A 26,120-nucleotide genomic window follows, 5' to 3' on the forward strand; every position below is an offset into this window, starting at 1 on the left:
CTGGCTGACACTGTCCTTATACTGTAGGAGTCATGTCCAGCTAACTATCCACCCAGACAGTCCCTGGCTGACACTGTCCTTATACTGTACGAGTCATGTCCAGCTAACTATCCACCCAGACAGTCCCTGGCTGACACTGTCCTTATACTGTACGAGTCATGTCCAGCTAACTATCCACCCAGACAGTCCCTGGCTGACACTGTCCTTATACTGTAGGAATCATGTCCAGCTAACTATCCACCCAGACAGTCCCTGGCTGACACTGTCCTTATACTGTAGGAATCATGTCCAGCTAACTATCCACCCAGACAGTCCCTGGCTGACTCTGTCCTTATACTGTAGGAGTCATGTCCAGCTAACTATCCACCCAGACAGTCCCTGGCTGACACTGTCCTTATACTGTAGGAATCATGTCCAGCTAACTATCCACCCAGACAGTCCCTGGCTGACACTGTCCTTATACTGTAGGAGTCATGTCCTGCTAACTATCCACCCAGACAGTCCCTGGCTGACTCTGTCCTTATACTGTAGGAGTCATGTCCAGCTAACTATCCACCCAGACAGTCCCTGGCTGACTGTCCTTATACTGTAGGAATCATGTCCAGCTAACTATCCACCCAGACAGTCCCTGGCTGACACTGTCCTTATACTGTAGGAGTCATGTCCAGCTAACTATCCACCCAGACAGTCCCTGGCTGACACTGTACTTATACTGTAGGAGTCATGTCCAGCTAACTATCCACCCAGACAGTCCCTGGCTGACTGTCCTTATACTGTAGGAATCATGTCCAGCTAACTATCCACCCAGACAGTCCCTGGCTGACACTGTCCTTATACTGTACGAGTCATGTCCAGCTAACTATCCACCCAGACAGTCCCTGGCTGACACTGTCCTTATACTGTACGAGTCATGTCCAGCTAACTATCCACCCAGACAGTCCCTGGCTGACACTGTCCTTATACTGTAGGAATCATGTCCAGCTAACTATCCACCCAGACAGTCCCTGGCTGACACTGTCCTTATACTGTAGGAATCATGTCCAGCTAACTATCCACCCAGACAGTCCCTGGCTGACTCTGTCCTTATACTGTAGGAGTCATGTCCAGCTAACTATCCACCCAGACAGTCCCTGGCTGACACTGTCCTTATACTGTAGGAATCATGTCCAGCTAACTATCCACCCAGACAGTCCCTGGCTGACACTGTCCTTATACTGTAGGAATCATGTCCAGCTAACTATCCACCCAGACAGTCCCTGGCTGACTCTGTCCTTATACTGTAGGAGTCATGTCCTGCTAACTATCCACCCAGACAGTCCCTGGCTGACACTGTCCTTATACTGTAGGAATCATGTCCAGCTAACTATCCACCCAGACAGTCCCTGGCTGACTCTGTGCTTATACTGTAGGAGTCATGTCCAGCTAACTATCCACCCAGACAGTCCCTGGCTGACACTGTCCTTATACTGTAGGAATCATGTCCAGCTAACTATCCACCCAGACAGTCCCTGGCTGACACTGTCCTTATACTGTAGGAATCATGTCCAGCTAACTATCCACCCAGACAGTCCCTGGCTGACACTGTCCTTATACTGTAGGAGTCATGTCCAGCTAACTATCCACCCAGACAGTCCCTGGCTGACACTGTCCTTATACTGTAGGAATCATGTCCAGCTAACTATCCACCCAGACAGTCCCTGGCTGACACTGTCCTTATACTGTAGGAATCATGTCCAGCTAACTATCCACCCAGACAGTCCCTGGCTGACTCTGTCCTTATACTGTAGGAGTCATGTCCAGCTAACTATCCACCCAGACAGTCCCTGGCTGACACTGTCCTTATACTGTAGGAATCATGGCCAGCTAACTATCCACCCAGACAGTCCCTGGCTGACTCTGTGCTTATACTGTAGGAGTCATGTCCAGCTAACTATCCACCCAGACAGTCCCTGGCTGACACTGTCCTTATACTGTACGAGTCATGTCCAGCTAACTATCCACCCAGACAGTCCCTGGCTGACACTGTCCTTATACTGTACGAGTCATGTCCAGCTAACTATCCACCCAGACAGTCCCTGGCTGACACTGTCCTTATACTGTAGGAATCATGTCCAGCTAACTATCCACCCAGACAGTCCCTGGCTGACACTGTCCTTATACTGTAGGAATCATGTCCAGCTAACTATCCACCCAGACAGTCCCTGGCTGACTCTGTGCTTATACTGTAGGAGTCATGTCCAGCTAACTATCCACCCAGACAGTCCCTGGCTGACACTGTCCTTATACTGTAGGAGTCATGTCCAGCTAACTATCCACCCAGACAGTCCCTGGCTGACACTGTCCTTATACTGTAGGAATCATGTCCAGCTAACTATCCACCCAGACAGTCCCTGGCTGACACTGTCCTTATACTGTAGGAATCATGTCCAGCTAACTATCCACCCAGACAGTCCCTGGCTGACACTGTCCTTATACTGTAGGAGTCATGTCCAGCTAACTATCCACCCAGACAGTCCCTGGCTGACTGTCCTTATACTGTAGGAGTCATGTCCAGCTAACTATCCACCCAGACAGTCCCTGGCTGACTGTCCTTATACTGTAGGAGTCATGTCCAGCTAACTATCCACCCAGACAGTCCCTGGCTGACTGTCCTTATACTGTAGGAATCATGTCCAGCTAACTATCCACCCAGACAGTCCCTGGCTGACACTGTCCTTATACTGTAGGAGTCATGTCCAGCTAACTATCCACCCAGACAGTCCCTGGCTGACATTGTCCTTATACTGTAGGAATCATGTCCAGCTATCTATCCACCCAGACAGTCCCTGGCTGACACTGTCCTTATACTGTAGGAATCATGTCCAGCTAACTATCCACCCAGACAGTCCCTGGCTGACTCTGTCCTTATACTGTAGGAGTCATGTCCAGCTAACTATCCACCCAGACAGTCCCTGGCTGACACTGTCCTTATACTGTAGGAATCATGTCCAGCTAACTATCCACCCAGACAGTCCCTGGCTGACTCTGTGCTTATACTGTAGGAGTCATGTCCAGCTAACTATCCACCCAGACAGTCCCTGGCTGACACTGTCCTTATACTGTACGAGTCATGTCCAGCTAACTATCCACCCAGACAGTCCCTGGCTGACACTGTCCTTATACTGTACGAGTCATGTCCAGCTAACTATCCACCCAGACAGTCCCTGGCTGACACTGTCCTTATACTGTAGGAATCATGTCCAGCTAACTATCCACCCAGACAGTCCCTGGCTGACACTGTCCTTATACTGTAGGAATCATGTCCAGCTAACTATCCACCCAGACAGTCCCTGGCTGACTCTGTCCTTATACTGTAGGAGTCATGTCCAGCTAACTATCCACCCAGACAGTCCCTGGCTGACACTGTCCTTATACTGTAGGAATCATGTCCAGCTAACTATCCACCCAGACAGTCCCTGGCTGACACTGTCCTTATACTGTAGGAGTCATGTCCTGCTAACTATCCACCCAGACAGTCCCTGGCTGACTCTGTCCTTATACTGTAGGAGTCATGTCCAGCTAACTATCCACCCAGACAGTCCCTGGCTGACTGTCCTTATACTGTAGGAATCATGTCCAGCTAACTATCCACCCAGACAGTCCCTGGCTGACACTGTCCTTATACTGTAGGAGTCATGTCCAGCTAACTATCCACCCAGACAGTCCCTGGCTGACACTGTCCTTATACTGTAGGAGTCATGTCCAGCTAACTATCCACCCAGACAGTCCCTGGCTGACTGTCCTTATACTGTAGGAATCATGTCCAGCTAACTATCCACCCAGACAGTCCCTGGCTGACACTGTCCTTATACTGTACGAGTCATGTCCAGCTAACTATCCACCCAGACAGTCCCTGGCTGACACTGTCCTTATACTGTACGAGTCATGTCCAGCTAACTATCCACCCAGACAGTCCCTGGCTGACACTGTCCTTATACTGTACGAGTCATGTCCAGCTAACTATCCACCCAGACAGTCCCTGGCTGACACTGTCCTTATACTGTAGGAATCATGTCCAGCTAACTATCCACCCAGACAGTCCCTGGCTGACACTGTCCTTATACTGTAGGAATCATGTCCAGCTAACTATCCACCCAGACAGTCCCTGGCTGACTCTGTCCTTATACTGTAGGAGTCATGTCCAGCTAACTATCCACCCAGACAGTCCCTGGCTGACACTGTCCTTATACTGTAGGAATCATGTCCAGCTAACTATCCACCCAGACAGTCCCTGGCTGACACTGTCCTTATACTGTAGGAATCATGTCCAGCTAACTATCCACCCAGACAGTCCCTGGCTGACTCTGTCCTTATACTGTAGGAGTCATGTCCAGCTAACTATCCACCCAGACAGTCCCTGGCTGACACTGTCCTTATACTGTAGGAATCATGTCCAGCTAACTATCCACCCAGACAGTCCCTGGCTGACTCTGTGCTTATACTGTAGGAGTCATGTCCAGCTAACTATCCACCCAGACAGTCCCTGGCTGACACTGTCCTTATACTGTAGGAATCATGTCCAGCTAACTATCCACCCAGACAGTCCCTGGCTGACACTGTCCTTATACTGTAGGAATCATGTCCAGCTAACTATCCACCCAGACAGTCCCTGGCTGACACTGTCCTTATACTGTAGGAGTCATGTCCAGCTAACTATCCACCCAGACAGTCCCTGGCTGACACTGTCCTTATACTGTAGGAATCATGTCCAGCTAACTATCCACCCAGACAGTCCCTGGCTGACACTGTCCTTATACTGTAGGAATCATGTCCAGCTAACTATCCACCCAGACAGTCCCTGGCTGACTCTGTCCTTATACTGTAGGAGTCATGTCCAGCTAACTATCCACCCAGACAGTCCCTGGCTGACACTGTCCTTATACTGTAGGAATCATGTCCAGCTAACTATCCACCCAGACAGTCCCTGGCTGACTCTGTGCTTATACTGTAGGAGTCATGTCCAGCTAACTATCCACCCAGACAGTCCCTGGCTGACACTGTCCTTATACTGTACGAGTCATGTCCAGCTAACTATCCACCCAGACAGTCCCTGGCTGACACTGTCCTTATACTGTACGAGTCATGTCCAGCTAACTATCCACCCAGACAGTCCCTGGCTGACACTGTCCTTATACTGTAGGAATCATGTCCAGCTAACTATCCACCCAGACAGTCCCTGGCTGACACTGTCCTTACACTGTAGGAATCATGTCCAGCTAACTATCCACCCAGACAGTCCCTGGCTGACTCTGTCCTTATACTGTAGGAGTCATGTCCAGCTAACTATCCACCCAGACAGTCCCTGGCTGACACTGTCCTTATACTGTAGGAATCATGTCCAGCTAACTATCCACCCAGACAGTCCCTGGCTGACACTGTCCTTATACTGTAGGAGTCATGTCCTGCTAACTATCCACCCAGACAGTCCCTGGCTGACTCTGTCCTTATACTGTAGGAGTCATGTCCAGCTAACTATCCACCCAGACAGTCCCTGGCTGACTGTCCTTATACTGTAGGAATCATGTCCAGCTAACTATCCACCCAGACAGTCCCTGGCTGACACTGTCCTTATACTGTAGGAGTCATGTCCAGCTAACTATCCACCCAGACAGTCCCTGGCTGACACTGTCCTTATACTGTAGGAGTCATGTCCAGCTAACTATCCACCCAGACAGTCCCTGGCTGACTGTCCTTATACTGTAGGAATCATGTCCAGCTAACTATCCACCCAGACAGTCCCTGGCTGACACTGTCCTTATACTGTACGAGTCATGTCCAGCTAACTATCCACCCAGACAGTCCCTGGCTGACACTGTCCTTATACTGTACGAGTCATGTCCAGCTAACTATCCACCCAGACAGTCCCTGGCTGACACTGTCCTTATACTGTAGGAGTCATGTCCAGCTAACTATCCACCCAGACAGTCCCTGGCTGACACTGTCCTTATACTGTAGGAATCATGTCCAGCTAACTATCCACCCAGACAGTCCCTGGCTGACTCTGTCCTTATACTGTAGGAGTCATGTCCAGCTAACTATCCACCCAGACAGTCCCTGGCTGACACTGTCCTTATACTGTAGGAATCATGTCCAGCTAACTATCCACCCAGACAGTCCCTGGCTGACACTGTCCTTATACTGTAGGAATCATGTCCAGCTAACTATCCACCCAGACAGTCCCTGGCTGACTCTGTCCTTATACTGTAGGAGTCATGTCCAGCTAACTATCCACCCAGACAGTCCCTGGCTGACACTGTCCTTATACTGTAGGAATCATGTCCAGCTAACTATCCACCCAGACAGTCCCTGGCTGACTCTGTGCTTATACTGTAGGAGTCATGTCCAGCTAACTATCCACCCAGACAGTCCCTGGCTGACACTGTCCTTATACTGTACGAGTCATGTCCAGCTAACTATCCACCCAGACAGCCCCTGGCTGACACTGTCCTTATACTGTACGAGTCATGTCCAGCTAACTATCCACCCAGACAGTCCCTGGCTGACACTGTCCTTATACTGTAGGAATCATGTCCAGCTAACTATCCACCCAGACAGTCCCTGGCTGACACTGTCCTTATACTGTAGGAATCATGTCCAGCTAACTATCCACCCAGACAGTCCCTGGCTGAGTCTGTCCTTATACTGTAGGAGTCATGTCCAGCTAACTATCCACCCAGACAGTCCCTGGCTGACACTGTCCTTATACTGTAGGAATCATGTCCAGCTAACTATCCACCCAGACAGTCCCTGGCTGACACTGTCCTTATACTGTAGGAGTCATGTCCTGCTAACTATCCACCCAGACAGTCCCTGGCTGACTCTGTCCTTATACTGTAGGAGTCATGTCCAGCTAACTATCCACCCAGACAGTCCCTGGCTGACTGTCCTTATACTGTAGGAATCATGTCCAGCTAACTATCCACCCAGACAGTCCCTGGCTGACACTGTCCTTATACTGTAGGAGTCATGTCCAGCTAACTATCCACCCAGACAGTCCCTGGCTGACACTGTCCTTATACTGTAGGAGTCATGTCCAGCTAACTATCCACCCAGACAGTCCCTGGCTGACTGTCCTTATACTGTAGGAATCATGTCCAGCTAACTATCCACCCAGACAGTCCCTGGCTGACACTGTCCTTATACTGTAGGAATCATGTCCAGCTAACTATCCACCCAGACAGTCCCTGGCTGACACTGTCCTTATACTGTAGGAATCATGTCCAGCTAACTATCCACCCAGACAGTCCCTGGCTGACTCTGTGCTTATACTGTAGGAGTCATGTCCAGCTAACTATCCACCCAGACAGTCCCTGGCTGACACTGTCCTTATACTGTAGGAGTCATGTCCAGCTAACTATCCACCCAGACAGTCCCTGGCTGACACTGTCCTTATACTGTAGGAATCATGTCCAGCTAACTATCCACCCAGACAGTCCCTGGCTGACACTGTCCTTATACTGTAGGAATCATGTCCAGCTAACTATCCACCCAGACAGTCCCTGGCTGACACTGTCCTTATACTGTAGGAGTCATGTCCAGCTAACTATCCACCCAGACAGTCCCTGGCTGACTGTCCTTATACTGTAGGAGTCATGTCCAGCTAACTATCCACCCAGACAGTCCCTGGCTGACTGTCCTTATACTGTAGGAGTCATGTCCAGCTAACTATCCACCCAGACAGTCCCTGGCTGACTGTCCTTATACTGTAGGAGTCATGTCCAGCTAACTATCCACCCAGACAGTCCCTGGCTGACTGTCCTTATACTGTAGGAATCATGTCCAGCTAACTATCCACCCAGACAGTCCCTGGCTGACACTGTCCTTATACTGTAGGAGTCATGTCCAGCTAACTATCCACCCAGACAGTCCCTGGCTGACATTGTCCTTATACTGTAGGAATCATGTCCAGCTATCTATCCACCCAGACAGTCCCTGGCTGACACTGTCCTTATACTGTAGGAATCATGTCCAGCTAACTATCCACCCAGACAGTCCCTGGCTGACTCTGTCCTTATACTGTAGGAGTCATGTCCAGCTAACTATCCACCCAGACAGTCCCTGGCTGACACTGTCCTTATACTGTAGGAATCATGTCCAGCTAACTATCCACCCAGACAGTCCCTGGCTGACTCTGTGCTTATACTGTAGGAGTCATGTCCAGCTAACTATCCACCCAGACAGTCCCTGGCTGACACTGTCCTTATACTGTACGAGTCATGTCCAGCTAACTATCCACCCAGACAGTCCCTGGCTGACACTGTCCTTATACTGTACGAGTCATGTCCAGCTAACTATCCACCCAGACAGTCCCTGGCTGACACTGTCCTTATACTGTAGGAATCATGTCCAGCTAACTATCCACCCAGACAGTCCCTGGCTGACACTGTCCTTATACTGTAGGAATCATGTCCAGCTAACTATCCACCCAGACAGTCCCTGGCTGACTCTGTCCTTATACTGTAGGAGTCATGTCCAGCTAACTATCCACCCAGACAGTCCCTGGCTGACACTGTCCTTATACTGTAGGAATCATGTCCAGCTAACTATCCACCCAGACAGTCCCTGGCTGACACTGTCCTTATACTGTAGGAGTCATGTCCTGCTAACTATCCACCCAGACAGTCCCTGGCTGACTCTGTCCTTATACTGTAGGAGTCATGTCCAGCTAACTATCCACCCAGACAGTCCCTGGCTGACTGTCCTTATACTGTAGGAATCATGTCCAGCTAACTATCCACCCAGACAGTCCCTGGCTGACACTGTCCTTATACTGTAGGAGTCATGTCCAGCTAACTATCCACCCAGACAGTCCCTGGCTGACACTGTCCTTATACTGTAGGAGTCATGTCCAGCTAACTATCCACCCAGACAGTCCCTGGCTGACTGTCCTTATACTGTAGGAATCATGTCCAGCTAACTATCCACCCAGACAGTCCCTGGCTGACACTGTCCTTATACTGTACGAGTCATGTCCAGCTAACTATCCACCCAGACAGTCCCTGGCTGACACTGTCCTTATACTGTACGAGTCATGTCCAGCTAACTATCCACCCAGACAGTCCCTGGCTGACACTGTCCTTATACTGTACGAGTCATGTCCAGCTAACTATCCACCCAGACAGTCCCTGGCTGACACTGTCCTTATACTGTAGGAATCATGTCCAGCTAACTATCCACCCAGACAGTCCCTGGCTGACACTGTCCTTATACTGTAGGAATCATGTCCAGCTAACTATCCACCCAGACAGTCCCTGGCTGACTCTGTCCTTATACTGTAGGAGTCATGTCCAGCTAACTATCCACCCAGACAGTCCCTGGCTGACACTGTCCTTATACTGTAGGAATCATGTCCAGCTAACTATCCACCCAGACAGTCCCTGGCTGACACTGTCCTTATACTGTAGGAATCATGTCCAGCTAACTATCCACCCAGACAGTCCCTGGCTGACACTGTCCTTATACTGTAGGAATCATGTCCAGCTAACTATCCACCCAGACAGTCCCTGGCTGACTCTGTCCTTATACTGTAGGAGTCATGTCCAGCTAACTATCCACCCAGACAGTCCCTGGCTGACACTGTCCTTATACTGTAGGAATCATGTCCAGCTAACTATCCACCCAGACAGTCCCTGGCTGACTCTGTGCTTATACTGTAGGAGTCATGTCCAGCTAACTATCCACCCAGACAGTCCCTGGCTGACACTGTCCTTATACTGTACGAGTCATGTCCAGCTAACTATCCACCCAGACAGTCCCTGGCTGACACTGTCCTTATACTGTACGAGTCATGTCCAGCTAACTATCCACCCAGACAGTCCCTGGCTGACACTGTCCTTATACTGTAGGAATCATGTCCAGCTAACTATCCACCCAGACAGTCCCTGGCTGACACTGTCCTTACACTGTAGGAATCATGTCCAGCTAACTATCCACCCAGACAGTCCCTGGCTGACTCTGTCCTTATACTGTAGGAGTCATGTCCAGCTAACTATCCACCCAGACAGTCCCTGGCTGACACTGTCCTTATACTGTAGGAATCATGTCCAGCTAACTATCCACCCAGACAGTCCCTGGCTGACACTGTCCTTATACTGTAGGAGTCATGTCCTGCTAACTATCCACCCAGACAGTCCCTGGCTGACTCTGTCCTTATACTGTAGGAGTCATGTCCAGCTAACTATCCACCCAGACAGTCCCTGGCTGACTGTCCTTATACTGTAGGAATCATGTCCAGCTAACTATCCACCCAGACAGTCCCTGGCTGACACTGTCCTTATACTGTAGGAGTCATGTCCAGCTAACTATCCACCCAGACAGTCCCTGGCTGACACTGTCCTTATACTGTAGGAGTCATGTCCAGCTAACTATCCACCCAGACAGTCCCTGGCTGACTGTCCTTATACTGTAGGAATCATGTCCAGCTAACTATCCACCCAGACAGTCCCTGGCTGACACTGTCCTTATACTGTACGAGTCATGTCCAGCTAACTATCCACCCAGACAGTCCCTGGCTGACACTGTCCTTATACTGTACGAGTCATGTCCAGCTAACTATCCACCCAGACAGTCCCTGGCTGACACTGTCCTTATACTGTAGGAGTCATGTCCAGCTAACTATCCACCCAGACAGTCCCTGGCTGACACTGTCCTTATACTGTAGGAATCATGTCCAGCTAACTATCCACCCAGACAGTCCCTGGCTGACTCTGTCCTTATACTGTAGGAGTCATGTCCAGCTAACTATCCACCCAGACAGTCCCTGGCTGACACTGTCCTTATACTGTAGGAATCATGTCCAGCTAACTATCCACCCAGACAGTCCCTGGCTGACACTGTCCTTATACTGTAGGAATCATGTCCAGCTAACTATCCACCCAGACAGTCCCTGGCTGACTCTGTCCTTATACTGTAGGAGTCATGTCCAGCTAACTATCCACCCAGACAGTCCCTGGCTGACACTGTCCTTATACTGTAGGAATCATGTCCAGCTAACTATCCACCCAGACAGTCCCTGGCTGACTCTGTGCTTATACTGTAGGAGTCATGTCCAGCTAACTATCCACCCAGACAGTCCCTGGCTGACACTGTCCTTATACTGTACGAGTCATGTCCAGCTAACTATCCACCCAGACAGCCCCTGGCTGACACTGTCCTTATACTGTACGAGTCATGTCCAGCTAACTATCCACCCAGACAGTCCCTGGCTGACACTGTCCTTATACTGTAGGAATCATGTCCAGCTAACTATCCACCCAGACAGTCCCTGGCTGACACTGTCCTTATACTGTAGGAATCATGTCCAGCTAACTATCCACCCAGACAGTCCCTGGCTGACTCTGTCCTTATACTGTAGGAGTCATGTCCAGCTAACTATCCACCCAGACAGTCCCTGGCTGACACTGTCCTTATACTGTAGGAATCATGTCCAGCTAACTATCCACCCAGACAGTCCCTGGCTGACACTGTCCTTATACTGTAGGAGTCATGTCCTGCTAACTATCCACCCAGACAGTCCCTGGCTGACTCTGTCCTTATACTGTAGGAGTCATGTCCAGCTAACTATCCACCCAGACAGTCCCTGGCTGACTGTCCTTATACTGTAGGAATCATGTCCAGCTAACTATCCACCCAGACAGTCCCTGGCTGACACTGTCCTTATACTGTAGGAGTCATGTCCAGCTAACTATCCACCCAGACAGTCCCTGGCTGACACTGTCCTTATACTGTAGGAGTCATGTCCAGCTAACTATCCACCCAGACAGTCCCTGGCTGACTGTCCTTATACTGTAGGAATCATGTCCAGCTAACTATCCACCCAGACAGTCCCTGGCTGACACTGTCCTTATACTGTACGAGTCATGTCCAGCTAACTATCCACCCAGACAGTCCCTGGCTGACACTGTCCTTATACTGTACGAGTCATGTCCAGCTAACTATCCACCCAGACAGTCCCTGGCTGACACTGTCCTTATACTGTAGGAATCATGTCCAGCTAACTATCCACCCAGACAGTCCCTGGCGGACACTGTCCTTATACTGTAGGAGTCATGTCCTGCTAACTATCCACCCAGACAGTCCCTGGCTGACTCTGTCCTTATACTGTAGGAGTCATGTCCAGCTAACTATCCACCCAGACAGTCCCTGGCTGACTGTCCTTATACTGTAGGAATCATGTCCAGCTAACTATCCACCCAGACAGTCCCTGGCTGACACTGTCCTTATACTGTAGGAGTCATGTCCAGCTAACTATCCACCCAGACAGTCCCTGGCTGACACTGTCCTTATACTGTAGGAGTCATGTCCAGCTAACTATCCACCCAGACAGTCCCTGGCTGACTGTCCTTATACTGTAGGAATCATGTCCAGCTAACTATCCACCCAGACAGTCCCTGGCTGACACTGTCCTTATACTGTACGAGTCATGTCCAGCTAACTATCCACCCAGACAGTCCCTGGCTGACACTGTCCTTATACTGTACGAGTCATGTCCAGCTAACTATCCACCCAGACAGTCCCTGGCTGACACTGTCCTTATACTGTACGAGTCATGTCCAGCTAACTATCCACCCAGACAGTCCCTGGCTGACACTGTCCTTATACTGTAGGAATCATGTCCAGCTAACTATCCACCCAGACAGTCCCTGGCTGACACTGTCCTTATACTGTAGGAATCATGTCCAGCTAACTATCCACCCAGACAGTCCCTGGCTGACTCTGTCCTTATACTGTAGGAGTCATGTCCAGCTAACTATCCACCCAGACAGTCCCTGGCTGACACTGTCCTTATACTGTAGGAATCATGTCCAGCTAACTATCCACCCAGACAGTCCCTGGCTGACACTGTCCTTATACTGTAGGAATCATGTCCAGCTAACTATCCACCCAGACAGTCCCTGGCTGACTCTGTCCTTATACTGTAGGAGTCATGTCCAGCTAACTATCCACCCAGACAGTCCCTGGCTGACACTGTCCTTATACTGTAGGAATCATGTCCAGCTAACTATCCACCCAGACAGTCCCTGGCTGACTCTGTGCTTATACTGTAGGAGTCATGTCCAGCTAACTATCCACCCAGACAGTCCCTGGCTGACACTGTCCTTATACTGTAGGAATCATGTCCAGCTAACTATCCACCCAGACAGTCCCTGGCTGACACTGTCCTTATACTGTAGGAATCATGTCCAGCTAACTATCCACCCAGACAGTCCCTGGCTGACACTGTCCTTATACTGTAGGAGTCATGTCCAGCTAACTATCCACCCAGACAGTCCCTGGCTGACACTGTCCTTATACTGTAGGAATCATGTCCAGCTAACTATCCACCCAGACAGTCCCTGGCTGACACTGTCCTTATACTGTAGGAATCATGTCCAGCTAACTATCCACCCAGACAGTCCCTGGCTGACTCTGTCCTTATACTGTAGGAGTCATGTCCAGCTAACTATCCACCCAGACAGTCCCTGGCTGACACTGTCCTTATACTGTAGGAATCATGTCCAGCTAACTATCCACCCAGACAGTCCCTGGCTGACTCTGTGCTTATACTGTAGGAGTCATGTCCAGCTAACTATCCACCCAGACAGTCCCTGGCTGACACTGTCCTTATACTGTACGAGTCATGTCCAGCTAACTATCCACCCAGACAGTCCCTGGCTGACACTGTCCTTATACTGTACGAGTCATGTCCAGCTAACTATCCACCCAGACAGTCCCTGGCTGACACTGTCCTTATACTGTAGGAATCATGTCCAGCTAACTATCCACCCAGACAGTCCCTGGCTGACACTGTCCTTACACTGTAGGAATCATGTCCAGCTAACTATCCACCCAGACAGTCCCTGGCTGACTCTGTCCTTATACTGTAGGAGTCATGTCCAGCTAACTATCCACCCAGACAGTCCCTGGCTGACACTGTCCTTATACTGTAGGAATCATGTCCAGCTAACTATCCACCCAGACAGTCCCTGGCTGACACTGTCCTTATACTGTAGGAGTCATGTCCTGCTAACTATCCACCCAGACAGTCCCTGGCTGACTCTGTCCTTATACTGTAGGAGTCATGTCCAGCTAACTATCCACCCAGACAGTCCCTGGCTGACTGTCCTTATACTGTAGGAATCATGTCCAGCTAACTATCCACCCAGACAGTCCCTGGCTGACACTGTCCTTATACTGTAGGAGTCATGTCCAGCTAACTATCCACCCAGACAGTCCCTGGCTGACACTGTCCTTATACTGTAGGAGTCATGTCCAGCTAACTATCCACCCAGACAGTCCCTGGCTGACTGTCCTTATACTGTAGGAATCATGTCCAGCTAACTATCCACCCAGACAGTCCCTGGCTGACACTGTCCTTATACTGTACGAGTCATGTCCAGCTAACTATCCACCCAGACAGTCCCTGGCTGACACTGTCCTTATACTGTACGAGTCATGTCCAGCTAACTATCCACCCAGACAGTCCCTGGCTGACACTGTCCTTATACTGTAGGAGTCATGTCCAGCTAACTATCCACCCAGACAGTCCCTGGCTGACTCTGTCCTTATACTGTAGGAGTCATGTCCAGCTAACTATCCACCCAGACAGTCCCTGGCTGACACTGTCCTTATACTGTAGGAATCATGTCCAGCTAACTATCCACCCAGACAGTCCCTGGCTGACACTGTCCTTATACTGTAGGAATCATGTCCAGCTAACTATCCACCCAGACAGTCCCTGGCTGACTCTGTCCTTATACTGTAGGAGTCATGTCCAGCTAACTATCCACCCAGACAGTCCCTGGCTGACACTGTCCTTATACTGTAGGAATCATGTCCAGCTAACTATCCACCCAGACAGTCCCTGGCTGACTCTGTGCTTATACTGTAGGAGTCATGTCCAGCTAACTATCCACCCAGACAGTCCCTGGCTGACACTGTCCTTATACTGTACGAGTCATGTCCAGCTAACTATCCACCCAGACAGCCCCTGGCTGACACTGTCCTTATACTGTACGAGTCATGTCCAGCTAACTATCCACCCAGACAGTCCCTGGCTGACACTGTCCTTATACTGTAGGAATCATGTCCAGCTAACTATCCACCCAGACAGTCCCTGGCTGACACTGTCCTTATACTGTAGGAATCATGTCCAGCTAACTATCCACCCAGACAGTCCCTGGCTGACTCTGTCCTTATACTGTAGGAGTCATGTCCAGCTAACTATCCACCCAGACAGTCCCTGGCTGACACTGTCCTTATACTGTAGGAATCATGTCCAGCTAACTATCCACCCAGACAGTCCCTGGCTGACACTGTCCTTATACTGTAGGAGTCATGTCCTGCTAACTATCCACCCAGACAGTCCCTGGCTGACTCTGTCCTTATACTGTAGGAGTCATGTCCAGCTAACTATCCACCCAGACAGTCCCTGGCTGACTGTCCTTATACTGTAGGAATCATGTCCAGCTAACTATCCACCCAGACAGTCCCTGGCTGACACTGTCCTTATACTGTAGGAGTCATGTCCAGCTAACTATCCACCCAGACAGTCCCTGGCTGACACTGTCCTTATACTGTAGGAGTCATGTCCAGCTAACTATCCACCCAGACAGTCCCTGGCTGACTGTCCTTATACTGTAGGAATCATGTCCAGCTAACTATCCACCCAGACAGTCCCTGGCTGACACTGTCCTTATACTGTACGAGTCATGTCCAGCTAACTATCCACCCAGACAGTCCCTGGCTGACACTGTCCTTATACTGTACGAGTCATGTCCAGCTAACTATCCACCCAGACAGTCCCTGGCTGACACTGTCCTTATACTGTAGGAATCATGTCCAGCTAACTATCCACCCAGACAGTCCCTGGCTGACACTGTCCTTATACTGTAGGAATCATGTCCAGCTAACTATCCACCCAGACAGTCCCTGGCTGACTCTGTCCTTATACTGTAGGAGTCATGTCCAGCTAACTATCCACCCAGACAGTCCCTGGCTGACACTGTCCTTATACTGTAGGAATCATGTCCAGCTAACTATCCACCCAGACAGTCCCTGGCTGACACTGTCCTTATACTGTAGGAGTCATGTCCTGCTAACTATCCACCCAGACAGTCCCTGGCTGACTCTGTCCTTATACTGTAGGAGTCATGTCCAGCTAACTATCCACCCAGACAGTCCCTGGCTGACTGTCCTTATACTGTAGGAATCATGTCCAGCTAACTATCCACCCAGACAGTCCCTGGCTGACTGTCCTTATACTGTAGGAGTCATGTCCAGCTAACTATCCACCCAGACAGTCCCTGGCTGACTCTGTCCTTATACTGTAGGAGTCATGTCCAGCTAACTATCCACCCAGACAGTCCCTGGCTGACTGTCCTTATACTGTAGGAGTCATGTCCAGCTAACTATCCACCCAGACAGTCCCTGGCTGACACTGTCCTTATACTGTAGGAATCATGTCCAGCTAACTATCCACCCAGACAGTCCCTGGCTGACTCTGTCCTTATACTGTAGGAGTCATGTCCAGCTAACTATCCACCCAGACAGTCCCTGGCTGACACTGTCCTTATACTGTAGGAATCATGTCCAGCTAACTATCCACCCAGACAGTCCCTGGCTGACTCTGTGCTTATACTGTAGGAGTCATGTCCAGCTAACTATCCACCCAGACAGTCCCTGGCTGACACTGTCCTTATACTGTACGAGTCATGTCCAGCTAACTATCCACCCAGACAGTCCCTGGCTGACACTGTCCTTATACTGTACGAGTCATGTCCAGCTAACTATCCACCCAGACAGTCCCTGGCTGACACTGTCCTTATACTGTAGGAATCATGTCCAGCTAACTATCCACCCAGACAGTCCCTGGCTGACACTGTCCTTACACTGTAGGAATCATGTCCAGCTAACTATCCACCCAGACAGTCCCTGGCTGACTCTGTCCTTATACTGTAGGAGTCATGTCAAGCTAACTATCCACCCAGACAGTCCCTGGCTGACACTGTCCTTATACTGTAGGAATCATGTCCAGCTAACTATCCACCCAGACAGTCCCTGGCTGACACTGTCCTTATACTGTAGGAGTCATGTCCTGCTAACTATCCACCCAGACAGTCCCTGGCTGACACTGTCCTTATACTGTAGGAATCATGTCCAGCTAACTATCCACCCAGACAGTCCCTGGCTGACTCTGTGCTTATACTGTAGGAGTCATGTCCAGCTAACTATCCACCCAGACAGTCCCTGGCTGACACTGTCCTTATACTGTACGAGTCATGTCCAGCTAACTATCCACCCAGACAGCCCCTGGCTGACACTGTCCTTATACTGTACGAGTCATGTCCAGCTAACTATCCACCCAGACAGTCCCTGGCTGACACTGTCCTTATACTGTAGGAATCATGTCCAGCTAACTATCCACCCAGACAGTCCCTGGCTGACACTGTCCTTATACTGTAGGAATCATGTCCAGCTAACTATCCACCCAGACAGTCCCTGGCTGACTCTGTCCTTATACTGTAGGAGTCATGTCCAGCTAACTATCCACCCAGACAGTCCCTGGCTGACACTGTCCTTATACTGTAGGAATCATGTCCAGCTAACTATCCACCCAGACAGTCCCTGGCTGACACTGTCCTTATACTGTAGGAGTCATGTCCTGCTAACTATCCACCCAGACAGTCCCTGGCTGACTCTGTCCTTATACTGTAGGAGTCATGTCCAGCTAACTATCCACCCAGACAGTCCCTGGCTGACTGTCCTTATACTGTAGGAATCATGTCCAGCTAACTATCCACCCAGACAGTCCCTGGCTGACACTGTCCTTATACTGTAGGAGTCATGTCCAGCTAACTATCCACCCAGACAGTCCCTGGCTGACACTGTCCTTATACTGTAGGAGTCATGTCCAGCTAACTATCCACCCAGACAGTCCCTGGCTGACTGTCCTTATACTGTAGGAATCATGTCCAGCTAACTATCCACCCAGACAGTCCCTGGCTGACACTGTCCTTATACTGTACGAGTCATGTCCAGCTAACTATCCACCCAGACAGTCCCTGGCTGACACTGTCCTTATACTGTACGAGTCATGTCCAGCTAACTATCCACCCAGACAGTCCCTGGCTGACACTGTCCTTATACTGTAGGAATCATGTCCAGCTAACTATCCACCCAGACAGTCCCTGGCTGACTCTGTCCTTATACTGTAGGAGTCATGTCCAGCTAACTATCCACCCAGACAGTCCCTGGCCGACACTGTCCTTATACTGTAGGAATCATGTCCAGCTAACTATCCACCCAGACAGTCCCTGGCTGACACTGTCCTTATACTGTAGGAGTCATGTCCTGCTAACTATCCACCCAGACAGTCCCTGGCTGACTCTGTCCTTATACTGTAGGAGTCATGTCCAGCTAACTATCCACCCAGACAGTCCCTGGCTGACTGTCCTTATACTGTAGGAATCATGTCCAGCTAACTATCCACCCAGACAGTCCCTGGCTGACTGTCCTTATACTGTAGGAGTCATGTCCAGCTAACTATCCACCCAGACAGTCCCTGGCTGACTCTGTCCTTATACTGTAGGAGTCATGTCCAGCTAACTATCCACCCAGACAGTCCCTGGCTGACTGTCCTTATACTGTAGGAGTCATGTCCAGCTAACTATCCACCCAGACAGTCCCTGGCTGACACTGTCCTTATACTGTAGGAATCATGTCCAGCTAACTATCCACCCAGACAGTCCCTGGCTGACTCTGTCCTTATACTGTAGGAGTCATGTCCAGCTAACTATCCACCCAGACAGTCCCTGGCTGACACTGTCCTTATACTGTAGGAATCATGTCCAGCTAACTATCCACCCAGACAGTCCCTGGCTGACACTGTCCTTATACTGTAGGAGTCATGTCCTGCTAACTATCCACCCAGACAGTCCCTGGCTGACTCTGTCCTTATACTGTAGGAGTCATGTCCAGCTAACTATCCACCCAGACAGTCCCTGGCTGACTGTCCTTATACTGTAGGAATCATGTCCAGCTAACTATCCACCCAGACAGTCCCTGGCTGACACTGTCCTTATACTGTAGGAGTCATGTCCAGCTAACTATCCACCCAGACAGTCCCTGGCTGACACTGTCCTTATACTGTAGGAGTCATGTCCAGCTAACTATCCACCCAGACAGTCCCTGGCTGACTGTCCTTATACTGTAGGAATCATGTCCAGCTAACTATCCACCCAGACAGTCCCTGGCTGACACTGTCCTTATACTGTACGAGTCATGTCCAGCTAACTATCCACCCAGACAGTCCCTGGCTGACACTGTCCTTATACTGTACGAGTCATGTCCAGCTAACTATCCACCCAGACAGTCCCTGGCTGACACTGTCCTTATACTGTAGGAATCATGTCCAGCTAACTATCCACCCAGACAGTCCCTGGCTGACTCTGTCCTTATACTGTAGGAGTCATGTCCAGCTAACTATCCACCCAGACAGTCCCTGGCCGACACTGTCCTTATACTGTAGGAATCATGTCCAGCTAACTATCCACCCAGACAGTCCCTGGCTGACACTGTCCTTATACTGTAGGAGTCATGTCCTGCTAACTATCCACCCAGACAGTCCCTGGCTGACTCTGTCCTTATACTGTAGGAGTCATGTCCAGCTAACTATCCACCCAGACAGTCCCTGGCTGACTGTCCTTATACTGTAGGAATCATGTCCAGCTAACTATCCACCCAGACAGTCCCTGGCTGACTGTCCTTATACTGTAGGAGTCATGTCCAGCTAACTATCCACCCAGACAGTCCCTGGCTGACTCTGTCCTTATACTGTAGGAGTCATGTCCAGCTAACTATCCACCCAGACAGTCCCTGGCTGACTGTCCTTATACTGTAGGAGTCATGTCCAGCTAACTATCCACCCAGACAGTCCCTGGCTGACACTGTCCTTATACTGTAGGAATCATGTCCAGCTAACTATCCACCCAGACAGTCCCTGGCTGACTCTGTCCTTATACTGTAGGAGTCATGTCCAGCTAACTATCCACCCAGACAGTCCCTGGCTGACACTGTCCTTATACTGTAGGAGTCATGTCCAGCTAACTATCCACCCAGACAGTCCCTGGCTGACACTGTCCTTATACTGTAGGAATCATGTCCAGCTAACTATCCACCCAGACAGTCCCTGGCTGACTCTGTCCTTATACTGTAGGAGTCATGTCCAGCTAACTATCCACCCAGACAGTCCCTGGCTGACACTGTCCTTATACTGTACGAGTCATGTCCAGCTAACTATCCACCCAGACAGTCCCTGGCTGACACTGTCCTTATACTGTAGGAGTCATGTCCAGCTAACTATCCACCCAGACAGTCCCTGGCTGACTCTGTCCTTATACTGTAGGAATCATGTCCAGCTAACTATCCACCCAGACAGTCCCTGGCTGACCCCCTCAAAACATCCATCTCTTTACGTTACTCACCTCTCCTTGTCAGAGTACTATGATGTAAATGATCATCCTTGTTAACATGAAAATACACTGACTCACACACACTTCTGTTATTCTCTCCCTCTTTCTTTACCTGTCACTCTCTCGCCCCCCCACTCCTCTCGCACCCCTTCCTCTCGATCTTCTGTTTTGTTTTCCCTGTTCTTGTCTCTTATATTTGTCCCTCCAGGCTACCTGTACAGCCATGGCCACCTGACACGTGCTGTCTGCTGCCGATTGGCCAGAGACGGCGAAGCCTTCTCCAAGAGTCTACCTGCTCCCTACACACTCAACCACCCCGAGGTACAGAAACACACAGTACACATACAGAAACACACTCAACCACCCCGAGGTACAGAAACACACTCAACCACCCCGAGGTACAGAAACACACTCAACCACCCCGAGGTACAGAAACACACTCAACCACCCCGAGGTACAGAAACACACTCAACCACCCCGAGGTACAGAAACACACTCAACCACCCCGAGGTACAGAAACACACTCAACCACCCCGAGGTACAGAAACACACTCAACCACCCCGAGGTACAGAAACACACTCAACCACCCCGAGGTACAGAAACACACTCAACCACCCCGAGGTACAGAAACACACTCAACCACCCCGAGGTACAGAAACACACTCAACCACCCCGAGGTACAGAAACACACTCAACCACCCCGAGGTACAGAAACACACTCAACCACCCCGAGGTACAGAAACACACTCAACCACCCCGAGGTACAGAAACACACTCAACCACCCCGAGGTACAGAAACACACTCAACCACCCCGAGGTACAGAAACACACTCAACCACCCCGAGGTACAGAAACACACTCAACCACCCCGAGGTACAGAAACACACTCAACCACCCCGAGGTACAGAAACACACTCAACCACCCCGAGGTACAGAAACACACTCAACCACCCCGAGGTACAGAAACACACTCAACCACCCCGAGGTACAGAAACACACTCAACCACCCCGAGGTACAGAAACACACTCAACCACCCCGAGGTACAGAAACACACTCAACCACCCCGAGGTACAGAAACACACTCAACCACCCCGAGGTACAGAAACACACTCAACCACCCCGAGGTACAGAAACACACTCAACCACCCCGAGGTACAGAAACACACTCAACCACCCCGAGGTACAGAAACACACTCAACCACCCCGAGGTACAGAAACACACTCAACCACCCCGAGGTACAGAAACACACTCAACCACCCCGAGGTACAGAAACACACTCAACCACCCCGAGGTACAGAAACACACTCAACCACCCCGAGGTACAGAAACACACTCAACCACCCCGAGGTACAGAAACACACTCAACCACCCCGAGGTACAGAAACACACTCAACCACCCCGAGGTACAGAAACACACTCAACCACCCCGAGGTACAGAAACACACTCAACCACCCCGAGGTACAGAAACACACAGTACACAAACAGCCGCTCCATGCCTCCAGCATAGACATTAACGCAGACACAAACATTGCTTTCCGCCCTGTTTAAAATGGTTGATTCATCTGAAAGGACTTATTTAGTCTAATTTCAAATCAAATGTTATTGGTCTCGTACACATATTTAGCAGCTGTTATTGCGGGTATAGCGAAATGCCTATAATTGAACACACTCTTCCTCTCCCTTTACTCCTCTCCATCACTCCATCTCTGTCGCCCTTCAGGTGGGCAGGGTGAGTGTGTATGACTCGACGCGTCACACAGGGAAGACCAAGGAGTCCAGCGTGAACTGGAGCCAGCCAGACCACATCACTGTGGAGGTGCTGGATGGGACCAAGGGCAAACTGGACGGGTACGCACCCCGCACCACAACTAGAACCAGACCCTCAGACCTCATCCACCCTCATCCAGATAGCAGCACCAGGTGGTTAACCTGGGCTACACAGGGCCCCATTTCAATAGAATAGCTATCACTATTTCTACTCCATATCGAGTAGTGGCATTTAATTCATATGAAAAACCATGTTGAAAATGTTTCACTCCCAGCGCAGTAGCTTCTGTGTTTTCCTAAACCCTGTTTGTCTTCCCTCTAGCCCCAAACTGGACGTGTCGCGGGTCTCCAAGTCCAACATCTTCCGGCAATTCCGGTCTTTATGCCAACAGTACGGGCGCCAGGACCTGCTGGCTCTCCCGTCTTACGCCCAAGCCAAGATGGCCGCCATGTCCTTCCAGGTCGCCAAGCAGCAGTTCTTCGATGCGCTCGGTAGCCATGGTTACGGAGCCTGGATTGGCAAGCCATTGGAGGAGAAGAGCTTTGACGAAGCGGCGGCCTCCGATGGCCATGGGGCAGGAAGTGTTGCTAATAGCAACCAGGGGTACAACAACAACAATAGCTATGGAAGCACAACCACTGACTATAACAGCAGCCAGTGGGGTAGTAGTGCGTACACACAGGCCATGTAGAAGGGAGGGAGAAGGGAGGGTTGGCTAGAGATGGAAGGACATGAGCCTGGAGGACAGGGGGGGAAGGGAGGAGAGGAAAGAGGAGCTAGCAGCGAGTACTGTATCTTCTTGAAAGAAGGGGTAGAGGTCAGACAGAGATTGGAAAGGACAGAGATACTGAGATGGAGGGAGGGAAGGGGATAACAGGCCAGCCCAATGGGTGAGGGTCAGACAGCAGCAAGAGAGATGGAGAGAGAAGGGGTTGCTACTGCTACACAAAACTAACAGAATATAGAAAGGGGGGGGAGAATAGGGGGCTTAGTAAACATGATGACTATGTGATGTAGTGACATTCAGAGCTGCATAGCATGCACTACTGCTCCACTGTAACAGTAGCCCCAGTACACTCTATCTTCACATTTACATACAGGAAAAACCCTCCCTGCCCTTCTCATACGCACACAGCCCTGTCTCTCTAGTTCAGACACCCTACACCTGACCCTGTCCTACTCGCCAGCCAGCCATTCAATCACGCATGACTAGTTTAATCTGTACCTATCGGCCTGAGCATGGATAGTAGTGATCACACTTTATTTATATATAAACCAGCCTTGTAACGTTTAGCTACTCCCCGACCTAGTAACCCACCCCTTTACACTGTTGTTAATGCTATGGCTACGTCTACAGGTCCCAGCCTGCTCCATCCCATAACTCTTGACTGTAACATAGATTTGATGATGACTAACTAGCCTAGATCATAATTCTTCTGTTATTGTTGTGTCCTATGTGGTGTGTATCGCTATTGTTCTTCGAGTTTTTTGGTGTTGTCACTCGAGGGCCACGTCAGAAAGGACAACGGTGACGTTGAGAACTGCTGAGAACAAGTAAATCAGCTACTTGTTCTCATTTTAGGATTCATGTTAGGGGGGGTCAAAGTTGAGGTTTAGGATAAGTGATTACTCGTAGTTGTGATAAAAAAGAGAAGAGAAAGGCTTTGCACTCTTGTCCTTCCTAGCGTGGCCAGAATGTGGCCGGCGGGTTTTATGCGGACAGGGAGAAAGACTGGTTTGTTTTTATGTTTTAGTTCAGTCTGATCAAATACATTCAAGGGTGAAGCAATATATACATCATGTACATACAAATACATAAATACACAGATGTATATGCAATAACAATGTTTGTGTAGGGTATGTATATATCTCTGTGTGTGTATGTATATGTATATATTATGTATATATTTTGTAAGTCATGCCTAAAATTGATTTTCTATTGACAATTTTTTTGAAACGTTTTAACAAGTTAAAAAGACAGAAATTTGTTTAAATTTTTTTTTTTTAATGGATGGAAATTCTGTCAAGTTTTAAGTGATTATAAAGACCGGCTTTGTGAAAGCTGAAATGTGTGTTTGTCTTTTTTGAAATGTATACTAAAGCCCTCATAACCGTGGGTACAGACTGTTAGCCAAGTATAAACACTACAGTCACAGTGAACACACTTTTGAGAATGTTTATTGGGTATTTCTTCAGTCTTGTTTGTCTCTTGTGCAGAAAGAGTAATTGGTCATTTAAGCTATGGACTCCCTAGTGGTGTGTGTGTTATGGATTCTGTTTGTCTTCAAAGAGGATGTTGTCTGGTGGAGGGTTGACCTTTACACAACACTGATGTAGGGAACGGAATAACAGTGCTGTGTGTGTTTACCAGTTATTCAGTCCCTCAGTGGGACAGTGAGGGCACGTTACATCAGCGTCTGTCTAGTTGATATTCTCTGACAGCGGAGTATTGCCAGGCTAGGCCCGGGGAGCTGTGAGTCTGGCTGAACTGAGTATTGCCAGGCTAGGCCTGGGGGAGCTGTGAGTCTGGCTGAACTGAGTATTGCCAGGCTAGGCCTGGGGGAGCTGTGAGTCTGGCTGAACTGAATATTGCCAGGCTAGGCCCGGGGAGCTTTGAGTCTGGTTGAACTGAATATTGCTAGGCCTGGGGGAGCTGTGAGTCTGGTTGAACTGAATATTGCTAGGCCTGGGGGAGCTGTGAGTCTGGTTGAACTGAATATTGCCAGGCTAGGCCCGGGGAGCTTTGAGTCTGGTTGAACTGAATATTGCTAGGCCTGGGGAGCTGTGAGTCTGGTTGAACTGAATATTGCTAGGCTAGGCCTGGGGAGCTGTGAGTCTGGCTGAACTGAGTATTGCCAGGCTAGGCCTGGGGGAGCTGTGAGTCTGGCTGAACTGAATATTGCTAGGCCTGGGGGAGCTGTGAGTCTGGTTGAACTGAATATTGCCAGGCTAGGCCCTGGGAGCTTTGAGTCTGGTTGAACTGAGTATTGCCAGGCTAGGCCTGGGGGCGCTGTGAGTGACCAGAGCAGAGACGTCATGCCCATAAGGGCCACATGATTTGTCCCCTCAGATTTGTCCTGTTTAAAATATAATTGTTAAAGTTTTGTTGCTCTGTAATACTAGCAATTTTATGAAGTTGGTTTTAGCTAGCTCAGATAGGTTCCCACCCCCATAACTAGCTACCAAGAAGCCATTTCCGGCTGTTCCAGTTAGAGTAGCTGGTGTCTCTATTTAGCTGACATGCCTGCTGGCAAGATTGATAGACTTTAGAAAAGCAAACAATTACTAAATTAACTGAGTAAGACATTCCTTTCAATCTTTTACCCAGATTTTAGCAGAGAGGCATATTTAGTTTCTTAAAAACAATAATCACCAGTCCGAAGGTTACAGACTGCTCAAGAGGTATGATTAGATATGCAAATATATATTTTTGTACATATAATGATTCAGGAGTGTGGCTCTAGGTTGCAGGAAAAAGCTGTTTCAGGTGTATAAAAAATGATCCAACTTCCATACACTGGCCTAGCCCCCCTTCAGACCCCACCCACCAGGCGTCCTCAAGTACTTTGTGCCCCCTCAGATTTTGAAGGTGCTTTGATGCCCCTACAGAAAATATTTAAATGTTGTCAGGGCTGGGGAGCTGTGTGAACTGAATGTTGTCAGGGTAGGTCTGGGGAGCTGAGTGAACTGAATGTTGTCAGGCTAGGTCTGGGGAACTGTGTGAACTGAATGTTGTCAGGGTAGGTCTGGGGAGCTGAGTGAACTGAATGTTGTCAGGCTCGGTCTGGGGAACTGTGTGAACTGAATGTTGTCAGGCTAGGTCTGGGGAACTGTGTGGGGAGCTGTGTGAACTGAATGT

At 49.7% G+C, this 26,120-nt stretch overlaps 1 protein-coding gene across 5 annotated transcripts in view; it reads left to right on the forward strand.

Moving 5' to 3' along the window:
• The window catches only part of LOC129857141 (double-stranded RNA-specific adenosine deaminase-like), a 40,554-nt gene extending 16,225 nt beyond the window's left edge, over positions 1 to 24,329 (forward strand). For 4 of the 5 annotated variants that reach the window (XM_055925096.1, XM_055925095.1, XM_055925097.1 and 1 more), the window contains exons 14-16: positions 20,698 to 20,810; positions 22,214 to 22,413; positions 22,583 to 24,329. In XM_055925096.1, coding sequence (XP_055781071.1) covers positions 20,698 to 20,810; positions 22,214 to 22,413; positions 22,583 to 22,952 — 683 coding nt within the window. In that variant the 3' untranslated portion in view covers positions 22,953 to 24,329. The remainder of the gene's footprint in view (positions 1 to 20,697; positions 20,811 to 22,213; positions 22,414 to 22,582) is intronic. The other variant, XM_055925099.1, reaches the window with a different exon arrangement.
• The last annotated feature ends 1,791 nt before the right edge of the window (positions 24,330 to 26,120 follow it).

Source organism: Salvelinus fontinalis, chromosome 6 (genome assembly GCF_029448725.1).
Source record: "Salvelinus fontinalis isolate EN_2023a chromosome 6, ASM2944872v1, whole genome shotgun sequence".
Lineage (NCBI taxonomy): Eukaryota > Metazoa > Chordata > Actinopteri > Salmoniformes > Salmonidae > Salvelinus > Salvelinus fontinalis.